The sequence below is a fragment of the Phoenix dactylifera genome, chromosome 13, assembly GCF_051530095.1.
Source record: "Phoenix dactylifera cultivar Ajwa chromosome 13, Ajwa_hap1_PhDact_Kaust_v1.1, whole genome shotgun sequence".
Classification (NCBI taxonomy): domain Eukaryota; kingdom Viridiplantae; phylum Streptophyta; class Magnoliopsida; order Arecales; family Arecaceae; genus Phoenix; species Phoenix dactylifera.
Window position 1 is genome coordinate 24,424,890 of NC_143202.1, and position 25,810 is coordinate 24,450,699.

Below are 25,810 nucleotides of genomic sequence, written 5' to 3' on the forward strand. Positions count from 1 at the left end.
ATACGCAGTAAATTTGTGATTCTGCCAGGCTAATGAGAGGTTCAAAGTTCGGCTTTAGATGGTGGCAACCCCCATGGCCCCACCATGTTTCTGGAGGAAGAAAAAAAGTTTATTTGATGCATGAGGGGGTGTTGTGGAGGGCAGCAGCCCTCTTAGAGGATTATTACTAGATAAATCTCATCAATTATACTCTGATTCTTAACTTGCGAAGGTGAAAATTAATTTCGATATCAAATAGACTTACTCTCACTTATTAATCATATTAAATAGTCTCATATTTTGTAAATATATCTAGAGAATGGCCTGTACAATTGTGCAACGATAACAAGCGTAATTAGGTGATCACCAAAGTCCCTCTGATAAGTCTTAATTTTAACACTATAATAAACACAAATAGTTATTACAAATTATAAAAAAATTAGCCAAATTGTCGATGCTTCTTTCTAGCGTCGGCAGGTTAGAGTCGCCATATCCTATTTTTTCTGTAGTGACATGCACCATATTAGAATAACAAGCATATAGTATCACAGAGAATATCTACTTAATGTTTTAATTGTGATTGTTTCCTGTTTTCTGGACTCTAATTATGGGTTAGAGTTTGGACTTTTGAGTGTAAGAATCCTCCAAGGCTCCAATCTTATCTTAAGCATTTTTTGTTTTCGGTGATTTTTTGAAATAGATAATGGTTGTAAGCATACGACAGAGGAAGATTACACTTAATAGTTGGGTGAGAGCAAAATCTCCACTTTCTGTTCTATGTTAGCAACAAAAAAGAAAAAAAATAAGAAAGGAAAAGAATGAGAACCTCGCTGAAAATGGGGACGCACCATATCTCTTCAAAATATCTCCTTTGTATTAAATTACTCATAAATGATACAATTGCAATCATTAATCAAATTCTAATCTCTCGTACTAGTTCTGCATGCTTAATATACTTTTATCTTATTGGTTCTATTGAATTTATAAGTTGCATGGCTTATGACACATATCTGTCCCTTGATTGATAGGATTAGCTTCATGCATCAATTATCTTCATTGAATTAGCTGTGTGTACAAAATAGACCTAGGGTCCAGTGGTCAAAAACAATATGAAATATTGTTTTTGAGAGCTATTTTCTTCACCATATGAAATGGGTTTAATTCAGCCTTATTTTTGTAAAACAATGAAAAGTTTTGCACGTACAAAAAGCTCTTAAAGGTTCACATATGTAACAATCTATGACCGCACATAAAAAGACTAGTCAAAAAATATTATTTGAGTTACTTAGCTTTATATATGTATCTAAGATCTACTCAATGTATAGCCAATATGAGATTAGATACATGTATGCCCGAATCCTTACATACTTCCTCCATTTAAGATATAATATATTTTTCAGGAGCTAGTCCATTTAAATTTTAAATTCCATCATAGATAATATATTTCAATTACAAACACTACAATCAGCTCATGTTCAGCCTAAATAGGATAATTATACCCCCCGTTATTCTATACCTTCAATGTTTTCTTGCTCAATAGTCGATAGAATCATGGTGCATACCATGTAACATTTTTTGTCAGTTGAGGAATCATAACCATCCATCAGCAGACATATCCTTCTTACCCAAAATTGACGGACGGCTACGATCACTCCAAGAATGTAACGGGTCGCTCCTAACTTTTTCTATTTTGTTACCCGCCCACGATGCGCGCTGGCCTTCGTGCGTCTTCGCCGAATAAAGAAGATTTAAACAAATGCGGAAAGAAACACCGAAGGGGGAAATCTCGGCGGGTTTTTGGGGTAAGTTTTTGATTTCGGCGTGTCCGATAGAGGGTACTCAGTGGGGCGCCAGCTCAAACCCTAGAGCTCGTGACAGGATTCTCTGCTGCATTAAATCCCCAAAGATCCCAAGATCTCCTCTCCTTTGATTATTTGATCGCTGGCCATCGAAACCTCCTTTTTCTCCTCGTTTCTTTGCTGCATTCCTTTCTCCGGATCCGGAATTTAGGTACATTTCTTGCTCCAAGATCGCTTTTTTGTCTTCTTGGGTTGGCGACTGAAGTCGCGGTGAGCTAATAGGATTAAATGTTGGTTTTAATGTGCCATCGTAGGTGATTCATGGGTGGATTTTTTGCTGAATTATGAGAAAAAGATCGTTTTTTTACGGGTCAAAAGATTGGAGATCTTCTTTACGTTAATGCGTGTTTTTGGTGGTGGTGATAGTCATTGGACTACTGAGGATGCTCTGATCCGCAGCTACAATGTCTTCATAATTACCGGTAAGAAATTCTTTTATCCTTAAATCTCGCCTGTGCATTTTTTTTTTTTTTGTTTTAATCATTCTGCTTGTTTGATAGGTTTATGATTTTTCGGGTGGGGGTATAATTTGATGCTCAAGTATGAAGCCCGAAAAATCCTGGGTTTTGGATGACTATTTTCTCTTCTCTTTTCCATTTAGATGGAAGCAGGACGCGTGCAGCTTTTGGTTTTTCTTAAGGTAGACTTTGGCACACTTACAGTACAGAGTTTTCTCCTTCACCTCAAGTAGGAGAATTGTTTTAGTTCAAGGATAAGCGTTCCACAAGATTTTTTTTGATGTTTCCAGAAAGTTGCATTTGATTTTGCTGCGTTCATGTAGTGCCAGTGTCCTGATGCCCAATCATCTGTGTGATCTTCTGTTTCATTTCGTCCTCCAAAGTCTCATTGGAATGCCACTTGTCTCATTCCTTATAAGCCAATTTAAATAATAAAAAAATCATTAATCAAAATAATTCTACCTCATAAACATGTTGTAGGTGTACGCAGGCAGTTTTTTCTTTTACATTGCCTTTTGTATTCATTTAGTCTCTTATTTACCCGATTTCATACCAGTATCATTTTATTATCATCATCTCCTTACTATTACTGTTACAATTATGATCTTCCTATCATAGCTGCTGTCATAATAGTTATGCTTCTTTTCATCATCCGTTGCTTTAGCATTTGGAAGGCTGTAATTTCTGATGCCACATTATTACTATTTCTGTTATCATTATTTTATTTATTGTTATTGCTATTAATTTTATATGTATGGTTAGCATGGTTAGTATTGTTTTTTCCAGTTGATAATTATGGTTATAGTCATACTTTTTATTTGTTTCCTAACCTTTATATTTAGTAATAACTCTTCTTAAAGACCTTTTATGCTTGCATATCAAGATCTTCCTTTTTTTTTAAATTTGATGCTGTGGCAATATTCTTGATGTTTTAAATCGAAGGATTAAGAAATAGTAGGTCATAAAAGCCTATTATCCAATTTTTAGCTGTTCTAATCAGTTTGTTGTGGAACTTCAATTTGAAAGTTGGCAATCACAATAAATCTTGTTCCTGGACTGCTGCTGCGCTTGGACTTATATGGTGATGATCATGGAGATGCCATTTTCCACTTGATCCTCTTCACTTGGTTGTTAAGGCTATCTGGTAGAGTCATTATATTTGTGAAAGATTGTTCACATAATTCTTTTTATCAGTTAGGAAAGCTAAGAGTGACTAGCAAATCATGCTTCTCAATAATGGTGAATCATTGGCCTTCAAAAACCATTTTGCATTTATTTGTTTCACTGCTGTATTTTCTGTAGACGTTGGAGATATTTTTACTCTTTTATGTTCCCAACATTTGCAGCTGTATGAACTCTTCATGACTTGGAAAATGATTCTATAAGCTATAAACATGTCATATATTCTTCAAGCTACAAAAAAATTTCCAGCCCCTTCTGTGTCTAGAATGTTATAATATCTTCACATATAATGAATTTCCTGAAAATCCTTTTATTACGCTTTTGTGATGGAAAGGTATTGAGAAAGCTTAAGGTAGACGGAGTAACATGATTCCAAGTGTGGTGATGTGGAGAATAATCAAAGAGCCAAAAAGGTTGATTGTGGATTTGAATCCAAGTTGTTGAAACCTTTTAACAAAGACGATCAACAGACTATTACACTATTTTGCCCTTTCACAAAATTATATGAGCATTGTTGGATTGTTTTTAGTATTTTATATATATCGTAGGAAATTCACAACTTGATCCTTATGTCTGATATAGAGAAGTTAGAACTACAAACCTCTTTGGATCAGGAAACATCTTACAACTGGTGTGGACTATGATTGAATTCTTTTGTTAATGTGTTTTTAGAATGTCACAATGTTAAGCTAAGAAAGAAGTTAAACGAAATACGATCCCCATGCCAGTGATGCAGGGGATATGAAACAAGCATTAATGATGACTGTTTGAGGTGTATACAGGTATCTGACACTTTCATAGAAATGATTTTGACTCGATTATAGGATGTGATTTAATGGCAAAACCTTGATGTACCGAGTTATTCTAGTGTCTATGGTATTTCTAGAGATGATTTTAAGTTACTTTTCTTGTAGTTGAAGAATACATTCAATTGAATTGAAACCCGTGTCCTTAAAGAATCTATGAAGTGTACGATAATGCTCCTGAAGCAATGAATACGTCCGGTTATGAACTTCACTTCGTATTCATCACATAATAAAACAAGATATAGAGCTCTTGACAAATCTTGAAGTTTTGAACCATTTCACTAGGGGTGCAAGGCCCACCTAGAACAAACCTGACTAAGAAAACACCTAACCAAACCCACCCAACTCCAAAATTTTCAACTTGAATACAATTTGGTTTGGTCAGGTTTACTTGGGTTGAGTTGGGATTGTTCTTGTGGAAATGCAGGATAAAAGTTTGGTTGGATCTGATGGGAGCCCTACACAAAAAAAGGGTGTGAAATTAGGTTACGTTGGACTGGGAGCCCTATTGTAGAAATTTAGGTTGGATCAGTTGGGTTGGGTTACTCAAGCTTTCAACACAGATCCAACTCAAGCCTGACCAAGGTTATGTACATTTTGGCCAACCCACAACCAAATTGCATGTTGGGTTTGGGTCAACCCAGCATACCTTTCAACCTACCTGTTAAGGAAAACCCATTATCAAATTCTCTCTAAAATCCAGTTTTGACAACGTTCTCAAAACCCATCGAACATCTATTTTCACTCACATTCATAACTGTACTCTGGATATCCTTCAGCACCTTCTCTTTTGCGGAGATTATTAGTAGAAGTTAAGGGATAGAGCATGTATATTTCCACCTCATGCTGATATGTGATATTTGGTAGTGAAATTTAACTTCCCACATACCCTTCTTCCTCCCACCACCTTAGAGTTTCGAGTGAGAGGGATGGTTTGCACAACCCCACAACAAAAGTAAAGAAAAAGGAAGGGATATTTTATGTTAAATTAAGTTGGAATATGAATGAGCTCAGTCTGGTTCAGAAGTATTTAGGTTTCATCCATCATATTCAATCCTGTCTAATTTAATTTTGAGTATGTCAAAACCTAATTTTGGTCAATTCGGCACCAGTTTATGTGTAGGATGGTTGATTCAATTCTTCTCCCTTACAGATAGCATGGTTGTAAGGCCAGAAACTACTTTTCCTAGTAAGGGGTCTAAACAGATGTTTGAATCTGCAACATCTGCTTAAATTCAGTATTGGTCAAACATACTCTTCTTAAAACAACTAAGGGAGAGAGAGGGAGAGAGAGGGAGTGACTTGGGATGCGCGCCTAGGGGCGCCAATTTTCGTGCGGCGGGTGGGGACTTCTCCCAAATGCCTGGTGTGAGTGAGGGGGGGCTCCATGCCTGGGGGGTGCACCGGCACTCGTGCGGCCAGTGGAGCATTTCATCAAACAGTGGGTCGCACTGAGAATGGCGGCGTAGGGGATACCTGAACTGGAGAAGATGGAGGCAGGCAGGAGTGACAAGGGGGTGCGGCCTCAGCTAAGAGCAGGCGAGAAGGGCCGGTCGTGGGCGGATGTGGCGAAAGGCCCTTCGAAGGTGCCGACCTGGACCAACCATCAGATTTCGCCCGTGGAGCTGGAAGCCCTGAAGCGGCGGTTTACGGACGTGGTGGAGATCCCGCCGGAGAAGATGGAGCTGGCTAGGGCGGCGTGGCGAGACTGCGGTGATCATGCGCAGCCTGGGCCGCCGAGTTTCGGTGAAATGGATCTGCCGGGAGCTGCGGGTGGCCGGAAAACTCGACTACGACGTCGAGGATTTCACGATGGCGGATGAGACTTTTGTCTTCCGATTTCGGAGTGAGAGGGATCGGGAGGCTGCCATGGAGGCCGGACCCTGGCTGGTGGCAGCTCAACTCCTGACTATGGAGCGCTGGCGGCCAAACTTCGTTCCGGGGACCAACCGGCTGAGTCGGACGGTCATTTGGCTATGGCTTCCGAGTCTGCCGATAGAGTACCGGACGAAGGAGCTGATTTGGAATATAGCGGCGAAGGCAGGCCGTCCTCTGGTGCAGGACAAGGTCACCGACCAAGGTCGGAAACTGGGATTCGCCCGTGTCAAGGTCGAGATGGATGCGTGCGAACCGATTCGACCGGAGACCTTCATCCAGGTTGGTGCTGACCTACACTGGCGGGCTTTTCGTTATGAGAACTTGCCTGGCTTTTGCTACAGGTGCGCTCGGCTGGGGCACGGAGAGGGAGCCTGCCCGTTTTCTTCTACAACCCCGGCGATGTCCGGAGAACCGGGAGATCTTCATACCCAGGTGCCTGGGATGGAGTTCAAGTAGGGGGACGGGTTGGGAAGCTGGCTGCCCTTTGGTCCGTGGTTGACAACTACCAAGCTTTGGCAGCTGAAGGGGAATAAGCCAGGGAAGCAGACCACCCTGTCGAAGGTGGATCATACGCCGGTGTAGGAGCCCTCTAGGTCGGGGCCGAGGTCCCCTAAAGCCACAACGACCCTCCCCGAGTCGCCCACGGACACGGATGGATGGCAGAAGCCAACCAAGTTAGCCAGGAGGAGGTCGCCGGAGAAGGAAGCGGCGGGTGCAGTGGTGATGGACACTGAGTTGACCAAACTTGGAGTGGGGTCGGGGTTGAACTTGGAGTCCGTTGAAGGGTTGGGTCAACTGGGTCGAGCTGAATTGGGGCGGGCCGAGGTGGTCGGGCCGCATCTAGGCCCATTATCGAGCCTACTACCCAATGATGGACCGGGCCAGGTGGGAACGGGCCAGGCTGCTGTTACCGGGCTGGCTCGTGGATAGGGCCCAAGCCCAATGAAGCGGGCTCGTAGCCCAGCCAAGGCAACCAAGGACCCGAGGGCGAGACGGACTGAGCCGACTCAGCTTCCTCGGTCGATGTCGTCGTCTTCCTTCGACGATCCGCGACTACGACGGAGGGAGGAAGGAAGAAGGCACTTCCGGAGCGCCTCTCTGCCGCCGACGAGGGCCCCTAGCTAGCCGGTGATGGGGGGAGCCCTAATAGTTGATGGAGCCGCGGGGACTACGCAAGCGGCGGACGGCACATTTGCGTCGAGCGGACCGACGGTGGTAGATGTGGCCCCACAGTCGCGGGCGGCCGTGGCTGGAGGTGGTGGGAAGCCTCTGGCCACAGGGACGACCCTGGAAGATGCGCCGATGGAGGGGTCCCCGGCACCAATTGTGCAGCGAGGGGTGACATCCGTAGGTCTGCGAAAGGGGGGGAGGCCTGTGACGGGAGCTGTGGAGGATGATCCTAGCTCACTGGCTCCGGCAAATTCTTTCCCTGGTGCATCAGCGACGGTGGTGATGAAGGGCATCCTAGGTAGCTCGGGACAAGGGTCAAACTCTCCCATTCAAACTCATGGGAAGGTGGTGCATCTGCTGCATGCGGCGATTCAGGGGGGTGCAGTGGAGTCTGGGGAAGACACAAGGACAATTATACAGGGACCGATCAGCCCAAGTTGTCAGGGGCGAGCCTCATCCTCATCCCACAGTGTTAAATGAAGATCCTAGCATGGAATTGTAGGGGGGCGGCCAAGCCTTCATTTTTGTGGACGTTCAAGAGATTAGTCCAAATAATTGCCCCGAGGTTTGTTTTCTTTGTGAAACACGGATGTCCGGAGAAGGGTTGCGTCGGGTGTTGCGACATTTGGCAGTTGATTGGGAGTCCTTTGTAATAGAGTCTCAGGGCCTGTCTAGAGGTATTGTGATGTTGTGGAGGCGAGGGGTGGCCTCTATAGATGTTTTTTGTAACTGTTCTTAGCAGGTTGTGATGGTCATCTCGGAACCGAATGAACCCCCATGGGTTCTGTGCGGGGTTTATGCTAGCACTGATTACCGGACTAGGAGAGTCCTCTGGGGTGAGCTGACATGATTGTTGACTCAGAGGGTGCCAACTATGGTGGTGGGAGACTTTAATTGCATCCTTAGTCCCAATGAGAAACGAGGAGGTAGAGTCTATTCTGATTCAGTGGACAGGAGGGAGTTTCGGAAGCATCTGGATGCGACTGGCTTAGTGGACCTTGGCTTCTCCTGACCGAGATTTACCTAGTGTAACAATCAGTCTGGACGAGCGAGAGTGTGGGAGCGGCTTGACAGGGCCATTGCCTCTCTGGATTGGATTCAGCGATTTTCCTCCTACCAGGTTAGTCATCTTGCTTGGATTGCTTCGGATCACTGTCCTATTTTGATTTCTACAGCTTCGAGCTCCAGCCATCATAGTCGATTTCGTTTTGAGAAGCTGTAGTTGTCATATCCCCAATCTTGGGGAGTAGGTCAGAGAGGCTTGGGGCATGCCAGTGCAGGAAGATGCCATGCAGAGGGTGTCGCGAAGATTGGAGCTCACTAAGCGCCGCCTTCGTAGATGGAATCGGGAGGTAGTGGGCAACATATTCTGGAGACTAGAGGAGGTGGAAGGTTTGATTGCGGATCTTCAGGGGAGGGAGGACCGAGAGGGGCAGCTGGAGGAGGGTGAGATGGCTGACTTGCGACGTTACTTGGCATCACATCACTCTTTGCTGCATCAACTGGAGACCTTTTGGAGGCAGAAGTTGAGGGCACAGTAGGTCAAAGAGGGGGACCAGAATACTAGCTTCTTCCATCGATCGACGGTCATCAGAAGGCCAAGGAATATGATTCGATTACTGAGAGTTGGGGCGGGCCAGCGGGTGGAGGAGGACACTGCAGTGAGACAGGCGTTGTTTGATTTTTTCAGAACCAGGTGGACGGAGGTAGAGGGGCCCTATGTGCTGGTCAGCTCTCCAGGCCGACAGTCCGACTTGAGGAGGCAGATAATGTAGCATTGATCCAGCCAGTGTCAGACAGAGAAGTGCAGGAGGCAGTATGGGCTTTGGCGGAGGACAAGGCACCAGGACCGGACGGATTTCCGCCCTTCTTTTTTTGGAGGTATTGGAGTATCATTCGGAGGTCAATGGTGGAGGCAGTGCATTTATACTTCAGTCGGACGGTGATGGCAGATGACTGGCAGGTCACTTATATCACCTTGGTCCCGAAACGTCAGGATGCGTCGGAGCCGGGCCACTATAGGCCCATTAGTTTGTGCATCACTTTGTACAAGGTAGTGGCGAGGCTCATGGTTGGTAGAATGAAGGCTTTGTTGCCCAGCATGATTAGTATGGAGCAAAGGGCGTTTGTGGGGGGCAGGAGTATATCAGATAATATCTTGCTAGCTCAGGAGATGATGAGAGACTTGCAGCGAGCCTCGAGGAGGCGATGTTTGATGGCAGTAAAACTGGATATGGAGCGTGCTTATGACCGGATCCGTTGGGACTTCCTCAGACGTGCATTGGAGAGCTTTGGATTCCATCAGATCTGAATTGACTGGGTTCTTGGCTGTGTGTAAGGGCCTAGCTTTTCTATTTTGGTTAATGGTACGCCATCTCCCTTCTTCGAGCCACTATGGGGCTTCGCCAGGGATGTCCTCTGTCCCCATATCTGTTTATTATTTGCTCTGATGTGCTCTCTTATGCCCTACATATAGCTTGCGAGGACCAGGGGTTGGCTGCCTATAGTCTAGCCCCCGGCGCCTGCCCTATTTCTTATTTGTTGTTTGCAGACAATTGCCTGCTGCTTGCCAGGGCGAGAGCGAGGGATGCACGAGCCTTTCAGAGAGTGCTGGCTGAGTACTGTGCGGCATCCAGGCAGAGGATTAATTTTTAGAAATCATCTATACATTTCAATCCGAGCATGGAGAGGAGGGTGCGACGGGAGATCAGGGCGTTACTGGGGATGCAGGAGCAGGAGGGGGCTCTGGACTATCTTGGAGTCCCCATCACCGGAAGGAGGCTGCGGGTGGCGGAGTGTTCCACATTGGTGCAGAGAGTGCAGAGTAGGCTTAAGGGTTGGAGGGCCTCATCGCTCTCTATGATGGGCAGGTTGACGCTGGTCAGATCAGTGCTTTGTTCCATGCCTGTTTACATTATGGCCCATACTGTTGTGCCGAAGATGGTGTTGGTGGGGATAGAGCGGCTTATGCGTAGCTTCCTGTGGGGCTCCTTGGGGAGGGGTCATGGGATGCATCTGGTGGCCTGGGAGAGAGTTTGTCTGCCTCTGAGTGAGGGTGGTTTGGGGGTACAGTCACTCCTGGCGAGGCGGGCAGTGCAGATTGTTCTGGAGCCACATGGACACTGGAGTCAGATCATGATAGCGAGATATGGTCGGGCAGGCTTAGTGGGCCAGGTTGTGGGCAGCCGGAGGAGCTCTTTCATGTGGCGGGAGGTTGGGAGGTATCTGCCTATGGCCCGAGCACACTCTAGGTGGTTAATTGGCGACGGCCAGACCATTGACGTGATGAAGGACCCATGGGTGGATGCACTTCCGCTGAGCTTGTGGCCGACGATGATCAGTGGTGAGGGGGCTGTGGGACTCCGGGTATGCGATCTCCTCGTGCCAGGGGTTATGGAGTGGGATGATGACAGACTGGGCCAGTTGTTTGGGGAGCACTTAGCGGAGCGGGTGCACGCTCTTTCTGTCCCGGGATCAGCAGGTCCTGATGTTAGGGTATGGAGCACCACCTGCAGGGCTAGAGTCAGAGTTGGTGATGTTTCTCGGGTTCTTCAGCAGGAGTCCGAGTTGGGCAGGGACTGTGGTTGGGTATGAAGGTTCGGCCTACAATAGAGGATTGCACTATTCCTCTGGAAGGTGGCCTGGGATCGCCTGCTGACTAGCTCGGTGTTGAGCCGACGGAGAGTTAGCATTTCTCCCTTGTGCACGTATTGTAAGGTGGAGTCAGTGGATCATGCACTTTTTCAGTATGTTTGGGCGAGGACTTGGAGGCTGTCAGGGCTCTCGGAGGGTACTTGGAGCCAGAGGGATAGCTTTCTGAAGGTGGTTCGGCGTTGGTCTAGCTCCCCTCAGATGCGTTTTGCGGCTATTAGGGCGTCATGCATAGCTTATCAGGTGTGGATGGCCAGGAACGTCTGAGTTTTTGGCAAGACCAGTCTGTCCCCGCGGTTTGTGATGGAGCGGGCACGGGCACAGGCAGCAGAGTTCTTTCATGCAGATACGGACTATGGACCTTTGACAGCTTGGGACACCTGCGGCCCCCATCCTGCTTCGGCAGCTTCTCATATGGTGTTTTTCACCTGGGATCCCCAACCCCGAGTTTTCTCAAGATCAATTTTGATGGCTCGGTCCAGGATGGAGGCAGGAGGGGAGGGGCCGGGTTTGTCATGAAAGGCCTGGATTCCAGCACGGTGGCAGCAGAGGGCTGTCAGATCTTCGACATCTCGATCCCAGGGGCTGAGCTGCGAGCGACTTGGATGGGATTGTGGTATGCGCGATGTGTACTTCGGGCGAGTTCCTCCTCTTGAAGGGAGACTCGGCCACAGTGATCAGCTGGATTCGAAAAGGCCCTCCTAGCGATGGAGGAGTTCATCTTTTGCTCCGTGACATATGGTTGATGGCGAGGGAGGGGGTGCTTTTTCGAGCTATGCATGTATATCATGAGGCCAACGGAGCAGTGGACTGGGTGGCGGCGTATGTTGCGAGCCACTCAGGAGACACCCTATAGGTTGGTGAGGACGATTTGCCTGGTGCTTCCGGGATCTATTGTATGCAGACTCTTCTAGGTGTATTCGTACCTGTATAGTATGAAACGCCTGCTTTAGCAAAAAAAAAAAACATACTCTTCTTTTTTTTGGTGGGGGGGGGGGGGGGGGGTGCAGGAGGTTTAAATATTGCTTTAAAGAGACAAATCCAGCATTTCTTTCAAATTCTTCTTTTGAGTTCCTGCATTAGTGCTCTAGTGCATAATGTGCTATAGCCTGGTGGCTGTCCTCCAACTGGACAACGTTCTTGCTTGGAACCTTTGGAGGTTCTTTCCCAAGGTTATGATAAAGGTAATTCTTGCAATCATTTTTTAATTGGTGACACTCCCACAATTTTTCAAAAAAAAAGCCTTTTGTTTCCTCTTCATGCAAATATCAATGTACCGGAACAAAGTTATTGAATTGTATTGTTTGAAATTTATGAACAAAACCTCAATAAGATGACCTCTCTGTAATCTTTTCTGCAGAGATTTTTGTATTTCATTTCTGTAATTTAATTTCTAGGAAATTATTTGCCCAATTTATTTTGGAATATATGAAGTATTAACAAAAAAAAAATGGAGGAAGGAGATGGAGGGGTATGGAAAAGTATAAAGAGTGAAAGAAATGAAATGCAGCGGATGAGAAGATTAATTTCTTTTCATTTTTTTCATTTGTGATAGCAAATTTCAGATAGGTTAAATTTAGGCTTGAGCTTGATTAGGCCAAGCACTTGTCTTCATTGGCTTAACATCTTTATCAGTTCTCTAAGTAATGTTTTCTGAGTGAACAAGAGTTGCAGCTTGACTCATATCGGATGATTTATCAAATGAGTAAGTTTTTAAGAGAGACAATCTACATCTTTGTATTATTTTTCCTAATTTAAATAACACAAGCCAAACAAACAGATGAAATGATCTATTAAGTATCAAGAGACATCCTCCACTTGTAATGTCATCAGAAGTGCTTGTTATCATAGCTAAAGATTAACTTTGTTACAAACCGAAGGCTTATGAAACTTGGATATCATTGAAAGATTTGGATGTAAGGCAAAGTTCAAAGATATGACATGACACCATCCAAAATTTTGGACATGGGATTATGGATATGAGTTCTACAATTTAACACATTGATGCATTAGTATATGAGGTTGCATATGCTTGCTCACATCATCCGTTCAACCAAAATGAGCATGATCCTCTTGGATGCTTTGTCTCTCTTCTCATGCTCTACTTCTATGGAAGAGGCAGACCTTGTACTTTAGTTGAATCCGTCTAATCCTCTTGCATCTAAATTCATCTCTTCCTCTCCCCCAACCCACAGAAAAAGAAACCTCTCCTTGCACTCTTTATTGTAGTCTTTTTGCAAGATTGAACCCTAGGTGATTGGTTCTCTCTCTCTCACCTTCTCTCATGTGGATACAATCTGAAGGATCAGATCCACAAAAATTTGCTGAAGTTATTTAAATTAAAATTTTTGATACAAATTCCAAATTAAATTTGGATCTTATGCACCATTAAAAGATGAGAAAATTATATTTAGGGATCAATTATGATCTAAAAGCCTAGGAAAGACTATATTTATGCACAAACATGCCCCAAACAGGCAAAAACTAGGCTTGGGTCCACCATACATGATCAAGAAGGATAATGCTTAAAATTTCTTTACTCTTCTACAATATCTCAGGGATGCCCTTACCCCTACATATGTAGGCTTTACTCCTAGGATTAAACCAAGTCATGTAGTAAATAAATTTATCCTGAACATTGAACTAAACTTGTGACAAACCAAAACAAGAAAATGGCATCTGTGTCTCCAAAGCTGTCTTAGTAATTTCTTTCCATGACAACTTGGTTAGAATGAGCATTTTGGTGCATCCAACATATCTAAAGGATGTCCCGTCGAGGCATACTAAAATCATAGTATTTTGCATGAAATTGGCATTTGAATCTTAAGGCAGGGACCCTTGAAGTTTGGATATAATTAAATCCAAGAAAATAGAGAAAAATAAAATTACTTTGAAGAAGAAGACTCATCTAAGTCTAGATCATATCATTTCTCCTCTCTACATCGTATGATGCTCGTTTTCCTTGTGGTTGCTGTCACTAGTTGGCAACAAGGAATGTCCGGCCATCCATCCTGGCAATTTGCGTAGGCATGGAAGCAAACATTGTAGCTAGGGTGCGAGGGAAAATAGGATTTTGCTTTGATATTGAGGGGAAAAAATATCCTGAATCTAACTTCCAACCTCACAATTTTAGGTTTCTCATGGGTTTGATTTTCCCAAGTGTGGCAAAACTTGGCCTAGACTCTCCAACTTGCCCAAGTCTAGCTGAAAATTTGGTTTGGGTAGGCCTTTTAAAACCCTGGACAAATTCCAGTTACCCTGAACACAATCAGCCAAAGTACAGGTCTTGTTTGGGTCATGTATCAGTTTGATTAAAGGGTACTGGGAACTTAGTTACAATTGTCTTAATCTGGTTTAGGAAGCTAAGTCCCAACTCCTGAGTTATCTATACTAGGTCTCTACCAGCTGATTTTGTTGTTTTGCAAAGATGAGATTGGGCTTTTATTCTAGTAGAATGGATATTTTCTGAGTATTGAGGATGAATATTTTATGTTGTCTTACTTTTCTCTACTTTTGTAGTAGTTTTTTCGTATATAAACAGAATATTATGTTTAAAACTGGGTGGACTTGAACTTGGCTCAAATTAGAGAGGGTTCGGTATGACTTCACAGCGTTCCAACACATTGAATCTACATATGGTTAAATTTTGCATGTTTGACCCAACTCAAATTTGATATGACCTGAACCTGACCAGGCCCACCTGATTTGCCACCTGTAGTTTTCCTCCTTTGATGCATTCATCTTCCCATGTAAATGTGCCATTTGTCAGAGGTGCTTGATCTTCCTTTTCTCATGACAAGCCTTTTCTTTTCCTTTTTTGTGTGCTTGATCCTCCTTTTCTATTTTCTCCTTGATATTCTTCTTTTAGGTTTCTCCTATGGCAACAGTAAGTTTGTATCCTTGATTTAAAAGTGTCATTTGACCTGATCTTTTACTATTGCCTCAAGGAAATATTGGGAAATTTCAGACAGCACAGATGAGAAATTTTGCTTGTTGAAAAGTGAGAACTTTTTATTGGGTGTGGGCATATTCGTACACGCATTGTATGAAGAACCCGCCAAAGCAAAAAAGCAAAAAAAAAAAAAGTGAGAACTTTTTGCTCTTTTGAAATCTTGAACTCTTCCTAACTTTAAAAAGCGCTTGAATTTTTAAAATTAAGAATCACAACAATTTTTTGGATCTTGTTTGCAAGCCATGTGAAGTTGATGATTTGATTCTAGAAGTCATCATGTAACTTCGTATTATACACTGTATGGTTACAATTGTTGTATAACAGCTTAGTTTGATAGTTTTGGCAAATCTTGTTTCCAGATCACAAAATTAGAAAAAACAATCTTTAGGCAGTGCCAAGTGACTTTATTAAATTTACAATTTGAGAGCCAATAATCAGTCCTTTTAGTAATTTCTAATTTAATAAATTGTAAGGATTATGTTTTCTCAAGAGATAAACATACATGATACCTAGGAGACTTTCATTTACACCTCAAGGTCTTACAATGCCGAATAGTGAGGGTAATTTTTTATTGGAAGTGGAAATAGTAGTTCAAAGGTGAGTTAATACATCAAAAATTTTTGTAGGATAAGAACATCTTTCTATATTTTAGACTAAATCTTTTATCTGGAATATTAATTATTTCTGTCATCAATTGATCATTTGGTTGCATGCAAATAACTTTTTTTTTTGTAGTATTTTTCTCCTTTTTGTTTCATATCGTCCATATGGGGATTTATGGTCTAAAACTATGCATGTATTCTATGAGTGCATAAATGAATCTTAATCTGAATAAAATTTCTTTTTATCATTCATTCTTTGTGGAATTAGTAAGTTTGTTTTAGTTGCCTTTTACTTGCAGTCTTTTTGTGTATGACTCCTGAAAGATAACTTTTTTTGCCTTTTTTTTCTTTTTAAATTTCAATGTCATAGTTCAGCTATCTGGCATCACTTGTTCTTTAATAGTACAGAACTATTATCATATGCAGGTTAGCGAGTTCTGGACTGCTACTATGCGTTGGATTTGTAGTCTAAAGTCACGTTCTGGTTTGTGAGAGAAAATGGTGGATATACGTGTTGGTCCAAGTGAACTTCACCTGAAGAAGGAGCTTACTGCACTTCGAAAGGCACGGTATTTACGTGACCCTGAAACTTGTTCATCTTGGAGGTCCCCCTTAAGTTCCAAATTGTTTGCAGTGACTTCTAGTTTGAACAATGAAAATGGGATCAGGAGGAACCTAACAGGAAAAAATAATTGTGGTGCATCACTGGAACCACCTTCAAGAAGTGAAAACAGAAGGAAAAATGTCTACCTTTATAATTGGAGGCATCATTCTAGTAAAGCTAGTGGCAGTGGAATTAAATTGGATGATGATGACAAGCAAGAATCAGTTGAAGGGAGTCCAGAGGACAGCTTGAGCTATCCTTATGATTTAGATTCTAAGAGTGATACTTATCTTCAAGCTCCTGTAAACGTTTATAGGTTTGCAGGAGCAAATTCAGAGACTCCAGTTAGAAGAACTGTGAAACAGGCGAGAAAAAGTTCTATTTCAAAAAAAGGGGTAATTAAGCATTCAGCAGTTTCAAAGCTTCTAGATCTTCCATCCAGCTTGTTAGGAATTCTTGACTCAGTTGAGCAGTCTGATGATACTGAGAACTGCAATTCTGAGGATTTATGGCAGTTAACAAATGGGCTAACACAGAAAACTGGCTACCTGTCTCGCACTGACTCACCTTTGTTCTCTGGATCTGGATGTGGGAATTGGTCATGTTCGTCCAAAATCCGAAGAAGTACTAGAAGGGAAGGTTCATCTCATTCTTATACTCCTGCCTCAACTAGCTCTTACTGCAGACATTATGGAGCTCGAAACCCCAGTACTGTTGGGTCATGGGATGGAAGTGCTGCTTCTTATGATGGGGATGAATTGGACCAACCAGACTTACCAAGGCACCAAGGATGTGGCATTCCATGCTATTGGCCAAAGAGAGCTAAAGACACAGGCTGTGGAGGTTTTTATTCTCCTTCACTTTCTGATACTTTAAGGCGAAAAGGTAGTAGTATTCTTTGTGGGAGTCAGACATTGTATAATAAGAAGAGATCATCTGGTTCCCACAAGCAAAAATACCTTTCAAAGACTTCCCAAGGTTTGCCACTAATGACTAACAGTTGTGATGGAGGTGGTTCATCCTTAGATACAGCTAGTGATGAACTGTCCACTAACTATGGAGAGCTTGATTTGGAGGCAATGAGCCGGTTGGATGGAAGGAGATGGTCTAGCTGTAAAACCCAAGAGGGAGTGGAATTAGGCCGAACTGAAGAGGCCGAGTTGGACATCACAGAGCAAAGAAGCTTGAGCCAGAAGTATCGGCCAAGGTCTTTTGATGAAGTAATTGGCCAAAATATTGTCGTTCAGTCACTTAATAATGCCATCTTTAGGGGTAGAATAGCCCCTGCTTATCTGTTTCAAGGCCCACGTGGGACAGGAAAAACATCAATTGCAAGAATATTTGCTGCAGCCTTGAACTGCCTATCTACTGAAGATAACAAACCATGTGGCTTCTGTAGTGAGTGCACCACTTTTTCTGGTGGAAGTGGAACAAATTTCAGAGAAGTGGATGCCACCAATAAGAAGGTTATAGACGGAATTAGGTTATTGGTAAAATATTTGGCCATGGCTAAAACATTTTCGCGATACAAAGTCTTTGTCATTGATGAATGCCACATGTTATCTTCCAAAATGTGGTCAGCCTTTACGAAATTTCTTGAGGAACCACCACCTCGTGTTGTCTTCATATTCATAACTATCGAGCCAGACAACTTGCCCCAAGCTATTGCATCACGGTGTCAGAAGTACATTTTTTCGAAGGTTAAAGATGCTGATATAATCCTCCGGTTGAGAAAGCTTTCTGCTGCAGAAAACCTTGATATGGAATTGGAGGCTCTAGATTTGATTGCATTAAACTCAGATGGTTCACTTCGGGATGCAGAAACAATGCTAGATCAACTGAGTTTGCTAGGAAGAAAAATAACCACTTCTCTTGTTAACGATCTAGTGAGTTTGCTTCCGAATATCTCTGTTCATTACAGTTTCCTTGCATTTTATCTTTCTGATATTAGTTTTGACAAACTGATACTGATCTGATTTATCGAATGCTGGTGAAGGTGATCATTATCTGGGAAGGTATTAATGACAACAAAACATGGGTTCACTCTGTAGAGTCTAAAACGTACCAAGTGATATTGTTAGAAGATTTCTGAGCATTTGGTTAGCTTTTGATTTCGGGAGTCAATAATCTGAAAACAGGATTAATCTTTGCACTTTTTCCAGGATATGTTTATTTAGCATTTGTGAGTTTCTGTGTTTGTTTTTTGATGAAGTTTTTAAATCTCTATATTAGAATTATCAGTTTTTGGGTTTTGATTTCACTGATGCTGTCAATAATAGCAACTGTCATAGTCAAACAGGCATTATAAATTTTTTAGTGAAACTAAAGATTGTTAAATATTGGCTTGGACTTTTCCTTTATCTTGAATTTTGTAGTAGGATTGACTTCTTTTATATCAGAAGCAACTTATTGTGTAAACTTCCAGGTTGGGGTTGTCTCAGATGAGAAATTACTTGATCTTTTGGAGATAGCCATGTCATCAAACACTGCAGAAACTGTCGAAAGGTCCAGAGAGCTGATGGATTCTGGTGTTGATCCGATGGCCCTGATGTCTCAATTAGCTGGGCTCATAATGGACATTATTGCTGGAACTTACCGGTTGGCCAACTCGCAATGTGGTAGTACAACTCTTGGCAGGCGAAGTTGTGAGTATACAAAGTTCAACTAGTACTCCTTTCTGTCACCTAAATCAGTACCTTTTAGTAAAATGAACACATAGTGAGCTCAATATCTTTATGCATAGTATGTGATACCCTTTATTCTTGAGGCAAACTGCTCAATCAATATGCTAATTTCAAATTGGGCCTTTGTCATTCAAACATGGAGCAGATTCATTTCATAAATGCTGCTCAGATGGTTTCAGGCTGTCAAATTGATGGGTCATGCACATGTAAATCCATATGAAGTTTTCGGAGAAAAGTATCATTTTGGTTTGAATCAAGTCCTGAAGGTGGTGTTATATTCAACATGAACTCAGAAAAATTCATGTTACCTGATTAATATTTCTTGTTACCAATGTACTGTCAACATTTGACTGTATTAATATCAGTTCACTGTGGCATTCTTATATCTTTGCATAAGTTGCAACTTTTTTTTTTATTTAATTTCATTATCATCATTGATTGTACCATTTTGGCATAATTCTTTGGTTTCTCTTCTGTCATTTGCTACTATCAACAAGTGATGCTAAAGTCCTGCAAGATTCATGGATCAGGCTCCCATTCAAGCATGGCTCTATCAGCTAAACACCTCCAGTACAAATCCTATGAGAAGGAAAAAAGACCTTCATTGGTCTTTTTTTTTTCTTTCTGCAGCCCAAAGGCTGGATAATGGACAGGCCCTTAAAAAATGCAAGCTACATGGACCAACAGGTCCGATTCTTGCAGGATTGTTAGCCATATCTAAATAGGCCCCAAATGTTTTGCTTCTGCCCCTTTCACATTTCTTTACAGCAGTACTATTTTCTAAATTTAAAATGTCACATCAACTATATCTGCATGTGTTAATTTTTGTCCACATAAACTGTATCTGGTAATGGTGGTGTATGTTGTTCTGCAATTAACTCAGATTGACTCAAAGGTCTGATTCTTATATTCCTTTGCCCCTGGATTATTCTCCAGTAACTGAAGCTGAATTAGAGAGGTTGCAACAAGCATTGAAGATTCTTTCAGATGCCGAAAAGCAGTTAAGGCTTTCAAGCGAACGCTCAACATGGTTCACTGCAGCTCTTCTACAGCTTGGCTCTGGCCATAATTTGGAAACTAATCAATCAAGCAGCATCTGCAAACACAGTGCTAAAAAATTTAATGATAATGCATCTGAAATGGTCAAAGACATCCCACTTTGCAAGAACAAGTCTCATCCTTCACTTATGCCTCAGGAACTAAATGTAGGTTTGATTCCTAGATCGACCAATGGACATCCAAGCCTTAATGGCTCATCATCATCATATAGAATGACAATGAATGAGAACTTAATCTGTGATGTGTTGCCTTCACATAGTAGATTTGTCGATAGAAGCTTACTGGATTCCACACAGACAAATGATGCCCCAGGAAAAAGAGTTGTAAGGTGTGTAAGCCCTGAGAAGTTGGCTGAGATTTGGAGAAGGTGCATCCAAAGATGTCATTCGAAGACATTGAGAGAATTACTTGGAGTTCATGGAAAGCTAGTATCAATCACTGAACATGAAGGTAGGCCATAATTTTATCCCAGACTATTATCTGACTAAATAGTTGATTGACATGCTCTAGACCGACATAGGGAAGCTTTCTCTGCTTGACTACTCATTTACTTCTCTTAAGCATTTATTACATGTCTGTGCACTTGTTTGTGATCATATTAGTAAGGATTGAATTAATTGTGCCAGTGGCATTCTGGCCTGGAGCTAGCCAGGTACATATAAAGGTCATGCCTGACATGCTGTTTCATGCTGGTGCTTTGTATGCTTGGCATGCACTAGCATGCACAGGCACTGTAGCATGCCCAATACTGGGATGCAGCTGGTATCATGCCAGTGCAGTGTGCCAGCAAAGCGCTGATACTGTATTTATCATGTGATGCCATGCCGTGGTATGCTGATCAGCTCTGCAATCCTTCCATGTATGTAGATAATGCTTATGTTGTCATGTGGAATGTATGACCTTGGCCACCAGCCAGAAGTCAAGACCAGATTGGTGCTCCTTGGAACTAATAAATAATAGTCCTTTAGTCTGCTTCCATTTAATTAAACTTTTCGCACTTTTGTTTTTGATACCTTGCCACAACTCAGTAAGGGTTCTACTGTGTGGAGATCCTTGAGGCAGTAGCACTCAACAATTGAAATCAGCAGCCAAAATGTACCAAAAAAAAAACAGCAGCTAATTAGCCTGTTGTACATTTTAGGTTCTTGAGGGAAAGCATTAAAATCAAGTAAATGTCAAACTCTTGGTGACTTATATATTTCCATGATTTTCTATTTCTATGGAAGCTTTAGCCTTATATATTATCACACAATGCTCCATAGCTTATGATATATGTGAAATTATATATGTCTAGAGGTGTATGTACGGGCAGATTTCAAGTATTAACATATCTTGAACACTTCTGAAAAAGTTTAGAGATAAAAAATAATTTTATGTAATTTTTGGAACTTTGCATATTTAAGGCAATTAAATTTCATAGCATGTTCCTGAGAATTCTGATATTTCGGGACCTCTGAGATAGCTGTTGCCTGGCTGTTAAATTTTTCTTATGGGCTGCTGCACCCAGCCCTTCAATGTTTATCCTTGAGCTCATGCACCATGTCTGCAGGGTTATAAAAATTTTGTTATTGTGTTTCACATAAAACACAAGTTTATCAACGCTTTCCATTTATAGTGGATATTATATTCAAAGCTGTTTCTTTATATTTTGTTACATACCCTTTTTTAAGCTAATATTTTTTGTATCTACAAAAGGCAAATAGCTGGTCAGTCATTCGTATTGCAATGAAGTTGCTTGCATGTAAGTTGATGTGCTACTGCTTTGCAGGCATTTTGGTTGCTTTCATAGCATTTGAGGATAAGAATATAAAACCCAGAGCTGAGAGATTCTTGAGAAGTATCACAAACTCAATGGAGATTGTGCTGAGACAGAATGTAGAGGTCAGATTAGGACTTTTGACTGAAACTTTCATGTCAAACTCTCCAATCAACAACCTGACAGAAGTAATCACAAACCTGGATATGGAAAGGAAGGTAGAATCTGATATTTTAAACAAATCTTCTGATAAAGATGGACTCAAAGGGAACCCCAACATGACTAGGAAAAGTTTGGATCATTCTGATGGAAGGATGCAGAGAACACAAGAGAATAGCTCTCAGGTGGCAGACAAAGACTTGCAAGTGGCAATTTTTCCCACGTTTTCTTCAGAAGGAAATAATGGAGCTAGCAACACCAAAGAGACAGCCCAGGAGTTTTTAATGCAAAGGACACACATGACACCTACTGATGAGCGAAGGTTGGAGAATGCATGGCTTCAAGCTGCAGAAAAGTATAGGCCTGGATTTGCTAGTCTTCCAAAACCTGAGAAGAACCAAGTTCTGCCACAAAATGGTGTCAGTTGTCAGAACCAAAATCAGTCTTCTGCTGCACAAGATATGTCACTAAAACAATGGGAAAATGAATTGAATAATGAGATTAGAACTTTAAAAATCAGCTATACTCAAGGGCACCAAGAGGAACAATTTGTTGGGAGCGTCAATCACTATGCCATTTCTCCTAGTTTGTTACACAGTAACGGCTACAATACCAATTTTGACAGAGAAAACCTGTGAGTTATAATTTCTTTCAATATATTTTGAAGCAGACAAGTGTATTTATCAAATTCTCTTCGTCTGCTATTGCCATTTTTTTATTCTTTAAAATTCGTCTTATGCAATCTAGAACTGAATCTTAATGATCTAAGTTAAAGGTACATCATATTTTGTAAAAATTGTTGTAAACATGTCACACAAAATGATTTTCAATCTTTTCTTGTACAGCAAGAATAATGTTTATTATTTACTGCTGTTGACGTACTCATGTTTGTTATTCAAGTTTTCATCTTAAATTTGTATTTTCAGTTTAAATTTTCTACGATGGAAACTGGTAATACATTATAGAACAATTAATCAGCTAGCTGATACAGTGTTGGCTGGTTGTTACTTTGTTTTGACATTAGTTTTATAGTGTGACTAAAGATGGGTGAAATAAAACAGCAAATACTGTAGAGTACTTTTTGTTGTTAAGACCAATATCTTTCCAATGTTTTCTTGAGTTGACGTTCGTTACAGTTCATCACAGCATGGGGTTATAATATCAACAACTTATGATATGTTGATAATGGTGGATATGTTAATATACCAATATCTAGTGTGTAGAATTGAAGCTTCTTTCCAATTTTATTTTGGAGATGTGATTTCCTGTATTTACAAATCACATTCAGGCTAGATTTTTTTTTTTTGGACATGGTCAGGTGTTTAACATTTGTCTAATAAGGCAAAGTATTGCAAATTTTGGTTTTGATTTGTTTCTTTTCTTTTTTCTTGAGTCTCAACATTCAAACCATTTTAATTTTGTTGCTTTTTGATTTGAAACCCAACAATAGATTTTATAATACCTTGATTCAATCCACGTTGATGTTATTCAATCATTTTCATTTTTTTGTTGGCTATACTAATTATCGCCATACTGCAGGGGGTATGAATCCGGACCTGGTTGTAATGGGCTCTTTTGTTGGAAAACTCGCACACCTCAGGGAGGAAAGGTAACAGTTCTCATTTACACTGTTCTTCAGGAGGTTTAGACACCCAAAGTGACCAAGACTATTTTTATTATCAGGTGAGACAAGGAACTCGTGTACGGTCACAAAAGACTTGTCGCCTTTCATTGTATGGGCTCTGTGGGAAGTCGACATCGATTGAAAGCAGATTCAGGAAATGATTAAACAAAATCAGAAATATAAAACCTCTGAAATGCATTTCTTCTTGCACCTTGTATATTTTCATAGAGCCATTCATTCTTCACATATAGAAGGTAATTTGATGAGTCTGCCATCTCTTCAGATTTTGCTAGCTCGAGTCATTTTCCATAGGGAACAGAATAAAAAGGATGGAAAACCAAGACAAATTCCTTCCAATATATTCGCTTCAGAACAGGTGGCTGATCGAGTTGGTTATTCTGAGGAGAATGCATTTACTCTTCATGCTGGAGGCAGATGCTGTAGTACAACATTGATGAATTGTGTCATTCAAATTTCTAGTTTTTTTTGTACCTGCATGGTGTTAAATTACCATGCATGTACTATGATGGTGCTTGCATCATGGAATGAATCATCAATTAAAATGTATTCTCCCACTTATATGGAAAATGGATGAACAGAGCACTTGCACAGGGTTAAAATGAATAAATGATGGCCCTCTTTAACATTAATGTGTTCTGCTGATTGATCCCATTCTGCAAGTAGTTCCTATATTTGGTGAAGCTTTTTGAGTTGAGAATTTATGCAATGCAGAAGATGGGTTCCCAATCACTAGGACACAGTTGATGGATACTAAATCTATTGTTTCTTGGACTCATCAAGCAATTTGGCAAATCAATATACATTATACTGTATAGAGACAGCCTTCACACTCTTATCCAGCATAAATTGTGGCCACTCTAAGTTCTAATGTACTTAAAAGTAGCATTCTCCAACAAACTGCAACTATTCTGAGGAAATGAATGAGCATATCAGTCTAGAACATACTAATATACGAATTCTTTTCAAGTTCATCACTTCTCAAAAATAGAAGAGTAGCTAAGTTTAGCAGAAATTATTGCAATTGCTGCAGGGGAGTCTGGGGTAACTGAAGTCAAGGATATTTAATTATGTAAGAATCGAGAGGATCGCTAACCATGGTTGTTCTGAATTATCCCATGCAGGTTGAAGCAGTAACTTGAATGATGGTGCAGTGGCAACAAAATTTCAAGCAATCAGGGAGAGCTTGGATGTTAAAAGATTACATGAATGGTTTGTGATGGTATGACTTAATTTTGTGCAACGATGGTCTTCCCTCTCAGGAATTTATGGAGAAGGATAAGACAGAATTCTAAATTAACGATGTGAATATGGAGACTTGTTCTAGAATTGCACTGCTAGCATAAAGCAATACTGTTGAGAATGATGTTAACAAAAGAAGCGAGCACAAAAATAGAGGCTTTCAAGCAAGTGCCTAAAACAAGGTTTTCTTCTTCTAAAATAATTAATATAAGGGAAATAACACGAATTCTACTGCACTAGGTTATTGCAACTTCGACAACCCTTTATACCTTCCCTATAAGGAGATTTTCCATTCTTTTATGCTTCATTGGAAGAAAAACTTAATCCTTTGATTTGTGACATTGCTAGTGGATTACAATAATGTTAAATACTTTTGGCTGTGTTGCCATTTTTCAGTTGGTTATATAAGTTTGGAATATGGATGTATCCATCTCTCAACTCATTTGCTGCATCATTTATATAATTTAAGCTCAAGTTTCACATAAATATATTTTTCTCTTGCAACCTACTTGTCAATTAAAGGTTGGAAGGTTAAGGGTAGATTAAGGAATCCTTAAGAGCTTTTTAAATGAGAACAAAAGTTTAAGCAATTATGAGAAAACTAAAAAATAGAAAGAGATTAGAAGGTGTAGGATGACAGTAAAAATGAAGGGTTGTGATACAAGCTAGTCAACCGAGCAAGAAGCTATGAATTATGAAAACTAGGGGTTGTCTATACTATTCTCTATGAATTTTCTTCATTCTCCCAACTCGAACTTGATAGAAAATAACGAACCCAACCGATCTCTTGCTACATGCCTCATTGCTCCAGAATCTACAATCCAATTAGAAGTAGAATAAGCAACGGGCACCGTTGTGTAAACATTTCTCCCACAATGCGGAGAGTTGGTCTACTTTGTGATTTGTTCAATGCATTCACAAGCAAAATATCCAGCTTCCTGAAATTGTAGCATTTCATCCTAGGCTTCTCTTTCCTATCAATGCATGTGTCTCTACTGCGCTTGGTACCAATAAACATCAAGGGCATTGCACTTTTTTTTGGCTGTTTAATAACTCTCATATGTGCCAATGAGACTATCATGCATGCTGGTCAACATGATCAAGTGTGCATGATGATCCTTCTAGTC

At 41.3% G+C, this 25,810-nt stretch overlaps 1 protein-coding gene across 9 annotated transcripts; it reads left to right on the plus strand.

Moving 5' to 3' along the window:
- The first annotated feature begins 1,691 nt into the window (after positions 1-1,691).
- On the plus strand, positions 1,692-24,781 carry LOC103701612 (protein STICHEL). Of its 9 annotated transcripts, none has more exons than XR_005513647.2 (9): positions 1,702-1,989; positions 2,093-2,260; positions 15,964-18,027; positions 18,567-18,786; positions 19,762-20,334; positions 21,653-22,433; positions 23,339-23,408; positions 23,483-23,677; positions 24,566-24,781. XR_005513647.2 is itself a non-coding variant. In XM_008783746.5 (9 exons), the coding sequence occupies exons 4-9, from the start codon at positions 16,036-16,038 to the stop codon at positions 23,582-23,584; spliced, it is 3,738 nt and encodes a 1,245-aa protein (XP_008781968.2). In that variant the 5' UTR covers positions 1,702-1,989; positions 2,093-2,260; positions 2,339-2,478; positions 15,964-16,035; the 3' UTR covers positions 23,585-24,073. The 9 variants fall into 9 exon arrangements, 6 of the variants coding, with proteins under 6 accessions (XP_008781969.2, XP_008781968.2, XP_038986746.2 ...); XM_008783746.5 differs by lacking the exon at positions 24,566-24,781 and adding an exon at positions 2,339-2,478 and having other exon boundaries at positions 23,483-24,073; XM_039130818.2 differs by lacking the exon at positions 24,566-24,781 and adding an exon at positions 2,440-2,478 and having other exon boundaries at positions 23,483-24,073.
- Positions 24,782-25,810: the final 1,029 nt, after the last annotated feature.

Excerpts from the sequence above, each read along its gene's own strand:
- LOC103701612 (XM_008783747.5), top strand. The coding sequence starts at position 16,036 with ATGGTGGATATACGTGTTGGTCCAAGTGAACTTCACCTGAAGAAGGAG. Across the intron at positions 18,028-18,566 it reads CTTCTCTTGTTAACGATCTA|GTTGGGGTTGTCTCAGATGA; the intron begins GTGAGTTTGCTT and ends GTAAACTTCCAG. Across the intron at positions 23,409-23,482 it reads GCACACCTCAGGGAGGAAAG|GTGAGACAAGGAACTCGTGT; the intron begins GTAACAGTTCTC and ends TTTTATTATCAG.